General features: G+C 39.2%; 1 protein-coding gene across 2 annotated transcripts in view; it reads left to right on the top strand.

Moving 5' to 3' along the window:
* The first annotated feature begins 1322 nt into the window (after positions 1-1322).
* LOC138058145 (dihydroxy-acid dehydratase 2-like) overlaps positions 1323-12913 on the top strand; it is a 33117-nt gene continuing 21526 nt past the window's right edge. For both annotated transcript variants that reach the window (XM_068904028.1, XM_068904029.1), the window contains exons 1-8: positions 1323-1400; positions 4667-4754; positions 5117-5179; positions 5746-5783; positions 5921-6019; positions 11059-11141; positions 11435-11519; positions 11618-11656. In XM_068904028.1, coding sequence (XP_068760129.1) covers positions 1344-1400; positions 4667-4754; positions 5117-5179; positions 5746-5783; positions 5921-6019; positions 11059-11141; positions 11435-11519; positions 11618-11656 — 552 coding nt within the window. In that variant the 5' untranslated portion in view covers positions 1323-1343. The remainder of the gene's footprint in view (positions 1401-4666; positions 4755-5116; positions 5180-5745; positions 5784-5920; positions 6020-11058; positions 11142-11434; positions 11520-11617; positions 11657-12913) is intronic.

Below are 12913 nucleotides of genomic sequence, written 5' to 3'. Positions count from 1 at the left end.
AGTGATGTATCAGCTAGTATGCCGTTCTTTCTCAAGTTGAAGCTTAATTATCTCTCAAAAATGCATGGTTACCCTCAATTTATTTTTGGTTACCAAGAGTACTTACATGTACTAAGATCTACTTTCTCTGGGTAGTTTTAAACCACGCAAAAATATCACCGTATTGGTAAGCATCACCAATAGGAAACCCGAGTATCTCGAGATGCACATAACTTATGCGCAATAACATAGTAGGCACTGTCCTTAACACAGGGTATGGGTAGAAAACTACATGTAGCACTTCACATTACCCTGTAATAGTTATGTCTAATTTATGCAAGGTGATTAGAATATTGGTTTAACAAAAGTTATTAACATAACACATGCTTAAAACGTCTATATGAAGTTTCCAGATGATGCGAGCTTGATTTTGTGGTTAAACGATCAATGTGAGTTTGAATTCAACTGGCGAATCATCAACAAAATCTTTGGCCACTTCAGCATTCAGGTGACCTCATCGTCCCCCTTGTTCTGCAATCAATAAACTCAGCAGTGATTTCAAATGATCTTGAGGAATCTTACTTTGCTCTTACATTAGTGAAGTCTGAGCAGAAATTGCAATAACAATGGAATTGAAAGCCGTATTTTCCCCCTGGTGCCAACTGGAAAATTAGTAAAGTGGTACCCTGGTGAAAATCTTCAAAGGATCTTTGATCTTTAAAAATATGACGATCCTTGAAGATTGTTTGAAATCCTAATAGAGTTGTTAGAAAAGAGCCTCAAAATTCCTTTCCAAGTTTCTCAAAATTCTTGCCAAGATCTTCAAACTCTTCCTTAAGGCTCTTGCCAAGCTCCTAGAAGAGAATATCTTCAAAGATTTGGATCTTTCCTTAATGTTACCAAGGAATTAAAAATAATATATTTAAGGATCGTCATTATTTTAAAAGGTCCCTTGAGGATCTTGTTAAGATCTTTGTGGATCTTTACTAATCTCACCAAAGATCTTTAAGGATCTTCAATAATCTTACACAAGATCTTCAAAGATCCTGGGTCTATCCTTGAGGATAGATTAATGTTGCTTTTTATGTGAAGGAAAACCTAACTGTAGGAATGATGAAGGTGTCATCAACCTTGCCTGTAACATCTATGTGGTTGATATGTTAAATGACCATTAAAAAAAGGCTGGTTTTTTTTTCCTCAAGATTAGTATCCGCAGTGTTTCTTCTTTCATGTAAAGTCATATAATTATTTTACCTTTGAAACTGTGACTCCAGGATCATTAAGGAAATCCTCACTACCCACATTTGAAAGTAATTGCTTATATTTTCACCCTACAGTATGGTGTTGTAATTTATGGTGGAACGATGCTTCCTGGGTGTGGAAAGAGGCATAGTAATTTGAGTGCTGGGAGTCCTTTTGAGGTACATAGTAAGTTGTTATATAGTTTTGTGGACGAAAAAATGAATACCCATTTTTTTTTATTCCTTCTGATGGTAGATGCAGTGACAAGACAGATGTACATGTACATGATTCAGGGGCACCCAACGACAATTTTCGGTGAAATATGTGTTCAGGAGAGTCAAACTGCTCAAAGAATTTCGGTTTTACATTGCCAAACAGCTATAGAATTATTTACTAAAATATCACCTTCCATATCACCTCAAAGGCGTTTGGCTTAATTTGCATGTTGGGTGCCCTTGATGATTTCGTGAAGTTGTTCACCACCGACTAGTTTGGTTCATAGTCACAGTCGTGGATTGAAAAACACAGCAAACTAACACTCACGAAGTCAGTACATTTAAATGACTGAGAATAATAGTCCCTATACATTGTATTGCAACCCTTGTTTATAAACTGACTGCAGGATTTTGAAAGAAACAGAGCCTGACACACTATTTACAGAATGGGGGGCACAGAGTTCTTGGTGTTGTGGTCTGTCTTATTCTCTCCAGCAACCGCAAGCTAACCAGTTGAGCACTGGTGTTTGAAGCCATGTTATTTAAGTCTCACGTGCGGGTTAGCTGGGTGTACCTCCTTTATGTTTATTAAAAAAAGGTTATGTTTAAATTGTGTGACTTGAGCTAATTTTACCTTACGAATATGGTCCTCCAAGATGGATGCTAGATGAGAAAAGACTCTTTTAAAGGCGTCTTCATTAAGGTCTGAACTGGGAAGGCCCAGCCCAGCGAAACCAAGACCGAACTTTGGAAAACACAAGAAATACCGAGATGACTAACAACCAAACATTGTGTTCAGAAGTTGTCAGGAAAAAAATTCCACAGAACTGGGAATCGAAGCACTATTGAAAAAGAAATGAAAGCTACGAACGAACTACTTCACATATATGTGAATGATCTTTCAAGTTTATCAAAACGCTGAAAAGGGCTCTCATCCTGCAAAGATCATCTATCATGTAAGGCAGAACTACTGGAAATTACTCAGTGGTTGGGCGAAAACATCCTCAAGCTATTAAAGGAAGAACAAGACATTGTACGAGTTGGAGAAGTCTGGAAGACATCTTACATGGATCGACCTACATTGTATTTCAAACCTGCATTAAGATGGTTCCTCCAAAGGTAGAAGAAATTCTTCCTTCCATGGTTTCTACTGATGTGGGATCTGGAATCTTGGACAGATTTTAAAGGGAACAGAAATGTCCTCTAGGTCGACTGGGACTATGCTGCCTGTGTTACCTACAGTACTAACTACTAGGTTTACTAACGTAGAACACGCACCAATAAACCGATGTCTAAAACTACCTGCACCCTTCAAACGACTCATCGAGGACATCAACAACAGACAAACAACACACTGATTTACTCCATCACAATACTGCCCAAGGTATTCTATGATACACGTACAGACCTTACACCTATTGACAGATCAAAACGTACCAATCACTGTTTAGTCTTCACAGCCAATTACATCTAGGCTCAAGTGACATTTGACCAATAACATCACGAATAAGTTGATCAATGACATCTACAACTGGAGTTCTTATAGTGTCTACTGACGTTACACAAATTACTTGACTCTGAAGATGACTTCCGCTCGGATTGTCAAAACGTCAATTATCTGAATTCCATTTTTAAGAAGAGCGCATCTGAAGCAATTCCACTTTAGCGTCAAACCCTTTGATGAAGAAGCAACTGAAATGCCAGCCTATACTGCCCACTTATATGTGAGCCACATATCGAAGAGGCATTACTGAAGGTATTGATAGAAGAAGAAAACGGAGATGTCCTCAGACTTCTGTGCTTTGATGATGTGAAAGAAGAGAGTCCAAGGGTTATCACTTTAAGATTCGCAAGAGTTGTATTTTGGTGTGTCATCAAGTCCATTCTTACTCAACGCCACTGTTAGTCACTACGTGGAAAGCCTCCCCAGTGCCAATAATGGTGACCTATGAGATCCTGAGTTTGAGCTGTCATTCACTGATCTTACCAAGCAAATGTGTCATGTTGGTGATGAAATGAGTGGAGAACTGGAGAGATAAATATATAGTGGAGCAACGTGATTCACACCATTGTTCTGTAAAGGATGCTGTTCAGACACAGATTTCAGTACGAGCTGTTGTGGTAGCTAGTACATGATGAAGATCAACCGCATGGAATGAGGAGATTGGGAAAGGTGGAAAGACTGGTTGAAGGAACAGACAGCCTTATTAGAGGTGCAGTTGTGAAAGGGGGATCCAAAAGTGGAAGGAATGCTATTCTGAAGTGCCCAATCCAGAATCTTTACCCCTTGGAGGTCAGCAATATTAGCAGCCTATTCGCCTCAGGTACAGAGAGAATCCTGCCACTGATCAGCAGCCAAGACGAAGTAGTAGGAGAGTGACCAAGCTGGGAGCAGAGAAATTATTGAGGAGATGGATGGAAGATCTGTGATTTCAACTTTGGACCTTCTGTTGAAATTGTTAGTTACTTAGCAACCGACCTAATTTCACATTCTGAACAACTGGACTACAGTGTGGGATGTCGCAGGAACAAGAACTCTGCATGGTCTAACACTTTGGTTCTTTAGATGCCTGAGAAGAAAGTGCAGCCTCTGTAGTGACATCTGCAAATAGTTAGACTCAACCCATGCCAAGTCTGGGAACCGAACCCAGGCCACATTGGTGGGCTAACCACTGCGCCGTCCCTGCACCCCAAAAGAAAAGAACCCACGCACTTTGAAAACAGTAGGGCATGGAGTTTTCAGTTTTGTGGTTTCTCCTGTGTACATGATGATGACAAAATGTTGTTGGCTTGGCAGTCTCAAAATGTCTTGTGGTTGTGTGAGGCCACATAAGTAGAAACAGCCATGAGTCAAGGGGACTGAGCCATTAGGCTGTAATATGTACTGCAGATTAAGAAATTTAATAATTTATTTAATCTTTCACTTCTGTCATATCACTGCAACTGAATCAATACACCTGCTAAGGACAAAGGGTGCCATGGCTATTTTCATATGCACATTTTAATTCACTCCAATGGTATCCAACTTTCAGGAATATTATTCTCAGCTAAAGTTGAGGAGGTTAGGGTTTGTAAATTGAGTACATGTAAGTGTAATAAATGCTAACTTAGTGCTTGTTGATGGAGATGGTGGACATTTATGTAGATATTGGCACTTCAGCTACGGTACAAGGCTGTCTACACTTTCTCAAGCTCACTCATACAAGGTTAGGTTCTTTTGACTTCTCCAGGCAATAGGGTCTTACAGTAAAGGACTGATGGATATTGAGGACCTTAAGGATGTAGAGTGTCATGCAATACCTGGTGCTGGAACATGTGGTAATTACTGGTGAATGCATAACATACATAAACTTGTGCTCAAACATTTAATATCAGACCTGAGGGGCAGGCATAGCCAAGTTTTATAGGGCCAGGTGTTGGATCCTGGAGCACACTCATTCCAGTTCGCTTGTGTCTCTCTGTAGTGGCTTGCTTGACACAACCAATACATGCTATACCAGGGTGGGTTCCCCGAGTTGCTTTATGGGAGCACGACCTTTCAGGGTGAGACGAAAATGAAAAGATGAGGTTGCCCTTGCTCTTATAGAGAGCTTGGGTGATAGCTTCAATAGATAGCTTCAATCGTTTATGTGCTCTTTGTTGGTTTTATTTTTGCCGTTTTACTTTTGTTTTTTCAACAGGAGGAATGTTTACCGCCAACACGATGTCTTCTGTTGTAGAAACTCTAGGCCTAACACTTCCAGGTGTAGTATGTAAAGACTATAAGAATCATGAAATTAGTTTTTGTTCAGATCAGTTTTAAATAAATTTGAAAGAGCTCTCGTTGGGAACAAGAGATTTTAGGAATCCAGTGTTAGTTTTGCAGCTCTTTTCAAAACCAGGGCGGAGTTAGTCGAGAAAACTGGGTGAAACAACTTCATAGCTGAAAAAAGGAAACCCAGGAAATTGTCCTGCTCCGTGATGTCAGGTAAACAGAAGCATAAAGGTTCCCATTTAGGGTTAGATACATTTATTTTATGCACGAGAATTGGAGCGTTATGCTTTTGAGTGTCATCCTCTAAACAAAAGCATGATTCCTGGAATGGGAGAGGAAGGGAAGAAATTGTTTAGTTTGAATTGGCACTTTAGAAATGTGGAGCTCCTTTGAACTAGCGCAATAGCTGAGTGCCCATCCACTTTGCGCTTCATGTAGTTCATCTCCGGACGAAATAAACCAATGCATTGCAATTGGTTGACCAAGTTGCTCATAAGAGATTTTGCAAGCAAAGTTTACAAAAACTTTGACAGGTGTTGTTTTTGTTCTTGACAGGAAGTGCCTCTGGTGTTGCAGTAGATAACGACAATAAAGTAAGTACTGTATCTGAACAGGGTTTTATGCATAAAAGCTGAGGTTAAATGTCAGAGATTTTATTCTGAAAATAATTGCGTCCCTTTCGAATCCTTGCCTAGAAAGCGTACTGCATTTTTTCATTGTCTCTTGTCAGGTAACAGAGAAGAAGAGAAAAGAAGTGAGAGAAGCTGTTAGAGCATTGTTTAAAGTAATGAAGGCAGGGAAAAAGGCAAGGGATATCATGACTCGGAAGGTATGTGAAACCGTAACGGAAACAACATGTTCATTAGTTCTTTACCGCAGTAAACACTGCCAGTCACAGAAATCTTAAGGGGACTATGTCATCCAGCGTGCATGCACGAATTGGGCTAAAACTTTTTCAAAACATCGGGCCAATTTTTTCACATTTTTTTAGCTTATTTTATCGTTTTGGATCGCGTTCAGAAAGTTTGTGGAATCTGAGTTCCAAAAACGTGGGGATGCAATAGCTTCTCTCTGTGCATTGGTAATGATGACTGTAAAGCAACACATGTGTGATTGAGCTCTTTGCAAATTAGTACCAGTCGGTCCCTACTGGCCTTGTGCCCCAGCTGACATAGTCCTTTTTAACAACAAAGGTGTTAACGGCTACAGTGTACAAGAAATATCAGATTGTGTTATTTAGCCATGGCTATTCACCTTGCCTGCCTAGAACGAAACCACGAAAAAACAAATTTATAATCGGCATGAGAGTTAATGGTCAGTGTAAATAAAACAAGCTGTACTGTAAATCGGCACGTTCCAACGTTCTCCGCACACCAAGTATTTAGATCAATTACTTTACATCGTACTTTTACAGGTCAAAATGAAGACACAATGTACAGAGTCTTTGGGTTCTTGTTTCAGAATCCTTGTTACATGTACCTGCCTATCATGTCTTCAGTTGCTTAAGGTTGTCAGACCAACTACCTTGTATGAACTTAATGCCCTGTTCTTTAAAACTAACATCGTATGAATTCTGTGGTATACAGGGGCCAAGACAAGGCACGACAAGACTTTATTTCACACTTCCTTAAAACATGATATTGAAATATAATTGTACACTAAGTTCACTCAAAGTTTGAATTGACATTTATAAAACTGACACACACTACTCAGACTTACTTTAAATAGTCGCACATGACACACGCACCACATATACACTTACTACTTAGTACAGTATTGTGCAAAAGTAACGCAAACGAATTTCGACGAAATTCCTGGCTTTTCGGGGCTTTTCGAAGAAATTTCGCGCGATACGATATTTCGACGAAATTTCTCCGCATTTTCGTGACAACTATTGTTTTGATCTGCGCGATTTTTCGAACGATAATTCGCTTTGCGCGATGAATCACCGCGAATTTTCGACCGATAATTCGCTCCTCTCGAAAAGTCGCTGCGATTTTTCGAAGGATAATTCGCTCCTCCCGAAAATTCGATCTATTGTTAATCAATAGGCCAAGAGAGATTTCGAAACAAAGTTCGCTGAGTGAAATATATAGACAACCTTTCCAATTATTGCGCACAAAAGAAGCCATTAATCTGCCGAAATAGCATCACAGCTCGACGAAATGTTAGCTGTGAAACTCGCCTGGTTGTTTCAGAAGGAGCGCTACATTGTTGACTTGATCCAAAACACCACACTGGGATGGAAATTAACAACAGCCAAACGGATTCGCGAGCGTGCACGTATGTTCAGATTGAAAAACCCTCACAAATTGTTTTCGAACTGGAGATGTTTTTGTTTTGTTTGTGGAGCGAACTGAGCTCATTGTCTTCGTGATGCAGTTCAGTGTATTCTAATTCTCTGCGTATGAATTTGGGCCTGAGATGAACTCGAACAAGCGAAGCTGGTTGAAAGCCTATTAATAATTAACAGAGTTGTCATGGATAAAATGTTAGCCCCGTAATCGGCGATCGATAACTGCAAACCGGCTTGTATTTACAAACAGCTAAACGGCACGCATTTACAAATTTATCACTTGTGAGTTGCACGACAGTTTGTTCGTATCAGCTGCTGAAAGAAATTGCTTGAACGCTCCCGAACTGCCGTTCAATGTGTTGCGAAATTTCGTCAACTGCCTTGCGAATTATCGTTTTTGCTCACGAATTTTCTTTAGCTTAACGAAAATTCGAAGAAAAATCGCCCTTTGTTTAAGCGAATTATCGCTCGACACGCCGTGAAATTTCACTCGAACTTTCGTGCGAATTTTCGTCGAAAAGTCGCGGGAACAAAGAACGAAATTCGCGCATTTCGCTTGCGTTACTTTTGCACAATACTGTATTACTTAGTCAAATTGAAGATTTAAAATGGCTTAGATGTTATATTTGCTTCCATAGTTTGACTGTTTGACTGTTTGACACGACCTTATGGAAGACTATTTCACATAGACACAATGCACTCTTTAACCCTTTCACTGCCAAAGGCTTCCCCATTGACAAATAAAATCGTTAATTCCATTAGAAACAGTTCTAAGACGTTTTTAAAACACATTTCGGAAAAAAGAAACGCTTTTTAATTGTTCAACTTTATAAAATCTGATATTAGAGGTGATTGGGCAATGTTTGATTAATGATTGGTTGATTTAGGGTTGATTTTAGCATTGTTTTAGATTGTACATGTACATATGTGTTATTCTGTTTAATTGGTCTCACTTTAATGTGTATTTTTCTTCACATGACCACACAAGCTTTCACACTTTAATCATCATCGTGTCGAAAGCCTTAAAAGAATTAAATGTGAGAAAGGGAATGGGTCATGATGAGTACCTAACTCGATCTTGCGGCTGGGCATTGACGAGTTAGCCCCATCATTGACAACTATTTATAATAATTGTATAGATGCATGTTATTCGCCTAGTGAATGGAAAAAGGGAGAGTGGACTCCGGTGTATAAGAAGGGTAGTATCTATGAGGTGAAGAACTACAGGCCATGCAGTAACACTGCTCCCCGCTTGTGACAAAGTGTTTGAGAAGATACTAAGCCAGCAAGTAACAGCATTTATAGAGCCAAGATTAAGTAGAAATCTAACAGCATACCGAAAAAGGTACAGCACTGAAACATCGTTTATCAAACTTACGGAAAATTGGAAAAGAGCAATTGATGATCGTAATATTGTCGGGATCCTATCTACCGACATGTCCAAGGCCTTTGATTCGTTACATCCTCCATTGCTCTTGAGAAAGCTCGACGCATATGGCTTCTCAATGCCATCTACCGGCTTAATACGGTCTTACTTTACTGAAAGAAAATACAGAGTGAAAATTGGCACAGAGATTACTAGTGAATGGAAGGAGGTGTTAAGGGGTTGCCCTCAAGGCTCAATATTTGGCCCTTTACTTTGGAACACGTTTCAAAATGATCTTAACATCTTTGCAAATGAACACAACTTAACGATGCACATATTCTGACGACCATCAGCTGTACTCAGCAGGCCAGACGGTTAAGGAAGTACAAGATACTTTAAGTAAAGAAGGAGAAATCATATCTAAGTGGTACGAGTCAAATTTACTGAAAGGTAATTATGAAAAGTACCAAATGATGAGAATGGGGCCAAAGGGCAAAAAAAAATGTGTGGTTTTGATCTTAGTCTATTGGGGCTAACAATAGACCAAAACCTGGATTTCAGTAAACATGGCAGTGAAGTATGCAAACGAGCAGGAAGGAAAGTGGGTGTTCTAACAAGACTACGTAATATACTTTCTATCAGAGCCAAACTTATTACATACAAGTCTGCCATACTGCCTCAGCTGACGTATTGTCATATCGTTTGGAATTTTTGTCGCTCTTCGGACAACAGGAAACTGGAGCGAATCCAAGAAAGAGCCTTGAGAGCAATTTATAATAGGAAATCTGGAACCTATGACGAGTTACTTAAGTTGGCAAAGCTACCCACGTTAAAGAACAGGCGATTACAAGACATTGCTATTCTTATGCATAAAGTAACGAACGAACTTTGTCGTTCATACATTAAAGAAATATTCCAAAACAATAACATCAATCGCTATAGCTTTAGAAATTCAGATTTTGTAATACCAAGAGTCAATACTGTGACGCACGGAAAGCATAGCTTAATTACGATATGTAGGTATATTTCTCTAGTCAAAATTAGATAAGAAAGTCAGGAGTTCGGAATTTTTAAATACGTTTAAAGCTAAAATCAGAAAATTAGATCTAGCATGGATTGGGTTTATGGGATACTGATATGTCAAGATATTTTTTTAGGGAACTAGTTTTAAAACACAGCGAATTTTAACGCTTATTACAAAAAATTAGTACTTTTGATCAGATTAATATATTTCTTCTTAACTTTTAATTCACTAGTGGTTAGGTGTCCCCAATTAGTTTACGTATATGTAAGCTAGATCTACCTGACACATTATTTAATAAAGTTATTGATTGATTGATTCTTTAGCGAATAAGGCCACGGTGTCTGTAAGCCCACTAATATTGCAATCACATCTTTGAAAAGGAATGTTCTCTACCAAACTTTGTTTAAGTGAACCCATCAAGTGAATTTAGTTAGCTGTTGAGGTTCCTTAAAGAACGAACAAGTTTGCATTTAGCGACCATAGTTTCATGCGCCTTGCAGCCGCAAGATGGCAGGATTCCACGTCTCCAGGACAGAAATCTTGAATTTTTTTTAACTTCCCACATTGATTTTTTGTTCATTTTTGGACAATGTGGAGGTAATTGTAAATAAAATCTGTTTCTGAAAAGAAAAGTAGGGGTCACCGAACATCCAAGATCGTTGAAACCAAGCAAAGCTATAGCAATGGCCATCTGCCCTATCATTGTTCGTTTTAGTACTTAGCGCGCGCGCTCGATGCATGACGTGGCATGTGAATTTGCGTGAGCATGTAAGGATGCGCAGTAGCAATAGGCACGAACATCCTTAACTAGACAATTTAAGCAATTGTCTCTCTATGGACACCAAAATTCAGGTGGTTTCAACTGGGTTCGAACCCATGACCTTATGCCTGTACTATGCTCAGCCAACTGATCTATAAAGCCACACAGTTGGGATCAGGTATGGGCAATATTTTAGGCTCATTTGTTCCTGTGAAAGGGCTCAATGAATTAAAGAAATGTACATATTAGAAGTGCCTGAAATTGTCTAGTTAAGTGCGATGATCACGTCTACATTTTGTCCATAACCCGCACTTGAAATGCGTGCATTTCTTTCATTCACTTTTGCTCCATATTTGCATTTACCACCATGTGCAGTAACTTATAATTTTTATTTTTATTTTTGTTTTATTTCATATCCACAGGCTTTTGAGAATGCCGTGACGGTCATGTATGCATTGGGTGGATCGACAAATGGAGTTCTTCATTTACTAGCTCTCGCTCACGAGTAAGTGTTTCTTGTTATAAATCGTCAGCAATGGAAAAAGTTGCTGGACAACCAACTTTCTTAAATGGGCTGATTGTTTGTCCAGCCCAGAAAGTTACCAAAACGTTCGAGAAACAGGCACTAGGTTTGGAGGCCCTAACAGACAGTATGTCATAGGTATCAGGCTTTTCAGCTTTGTGGTCAAGGAATTTCATCCCTGTATACTTCTTGTACAAAAATCATCATCATTATAAAGGAGATGGTGAGTTTTTGGCCCTGCAAATAAATGGAAATATTTTGTTTATGATACTTAGATCTGAAGTTGACTTTTCCATTGATGATTTTAACAAAATTGGAGGCAAGGTTCCATTGATAGCAAATCTTAAACCTCATGGCAAAGTACGTAAGTTGATGCTATTTTCATTATAATTTATTGTATTAAAGTTTGAAATATGATCTGAGCTATAATTTTTAATTGCATCCGTCTGTTGCCTTAGTATCAAATGGCGGATGTGGACAAGATTGGGGGTCTCCCGGTGAGTGCATCCTTTGCTTTGTCCTCCTTGAGAGTTCTTTTTTTTTTTCTTTATTTTTGTGTGTAAGAAACGCCATCACCGTCCCCTTCTATGTTTCTCGGCATCTTCGCAAAGGCAAAAAGTGTTATTAAAACCTTAGAACTCTTTCATTAAGATGGTGTCATCGAGTATGAAGGACGTTGAATTTGCGAGTAATCCCAGCTGGATTCCTGCTTAAATCCCGTGACACTGGTAGTCTTAAATTCCACTGCGCTTTGCAAATATAAGCCAGTAAGTCCCCACCTTACACTTGAGTTTCCTAATGCTATCATGACTTACTTGAACTGTTCCTTTCAATACACGCTCCCATATACTGCAAGCTTTATACAATGATCTTTCTAGAACTCCTGGAGATCTACAGTCTGTGACAAAATTCGATGGAACATAATCTGAAGCTTTCGCGGATCACTGTCCCCTCACAATGTTTGCGCGCGAATTTCTGAGCCCATTCGATAAAACAACATTGTGGGAGGGCATGGCAGTGCAAAGTGTTTCAACAATTCTGTCCGGGGCTGTATTTGAGGAATTTAAGTTATGAGAGGAATTGGCGGGAAATATGCTTCATTTTAGTACAAGGAAACCCTCGATTTCTAGCGCCTAGAGTGAGAGGTTCCGCCATATTTGTGATAAATGTGGCAAAAAATGGAAGAATAGAATCCTGTTGAGGTTTGTTTGACTTTGGTTGGTTCAGTTTCTAGTACAAATAAAAAGCCATTTCATAGAAGAAGACATTTATTCAGAAAAAAATGTCTTCTTCTATGAAATGGCTTTTTATTTGTACGGAAAAAATAAGCGTCAGTGGCGATATAGCTTCCGCAAACTATTTTATTGACAAGGACCACAAATTATGCACATAAACGTAGTAATTGGAAAAATAAATAGATTTAGTTGCTCATTCAACGGCAAGTGATACAAGTAACTTAAAGACAAGGTTTCTTTGGTAAGAAAATCGCAATATTTGTACGTGTAGTGGACATGGAGAGAAACGCAAATGATGACACTGCTGAATGACTAAATTCACGTGAAGTTAGGAGAGTATATTTAGTAACTTACAGCCAGGCAAATTTGGAAATTGTTCCTTCTCGCGAGGCTTTTGCACGCATCGTCCTAGATGCAACAACTCGTCCGTCGTGTACTGGGTGTGCAGCCAAGAGCCTCATGCTAACGGTCGCGTACATTACCACATGGCAGTGAAATTAGAAAAACGGAGACGCTGGC

The sequence above is a fragment of the Montipora capricornis genome, chromosome 7, assembly GCF_036669925.1.
Source record: "Montipora capricornis isolate CH-2021 chromosome 7, ASM3666992v2, whole genome shotgun sequence".
NCBI lineage: Eukaryota > Metazoa > Cnidaria > Anthozoa > Scleractinia > Acroporidae > Montipora > Montipora capricornis.
This window is presented reverse-complemented; position numbering and strand designations above follow the sequence as displayed.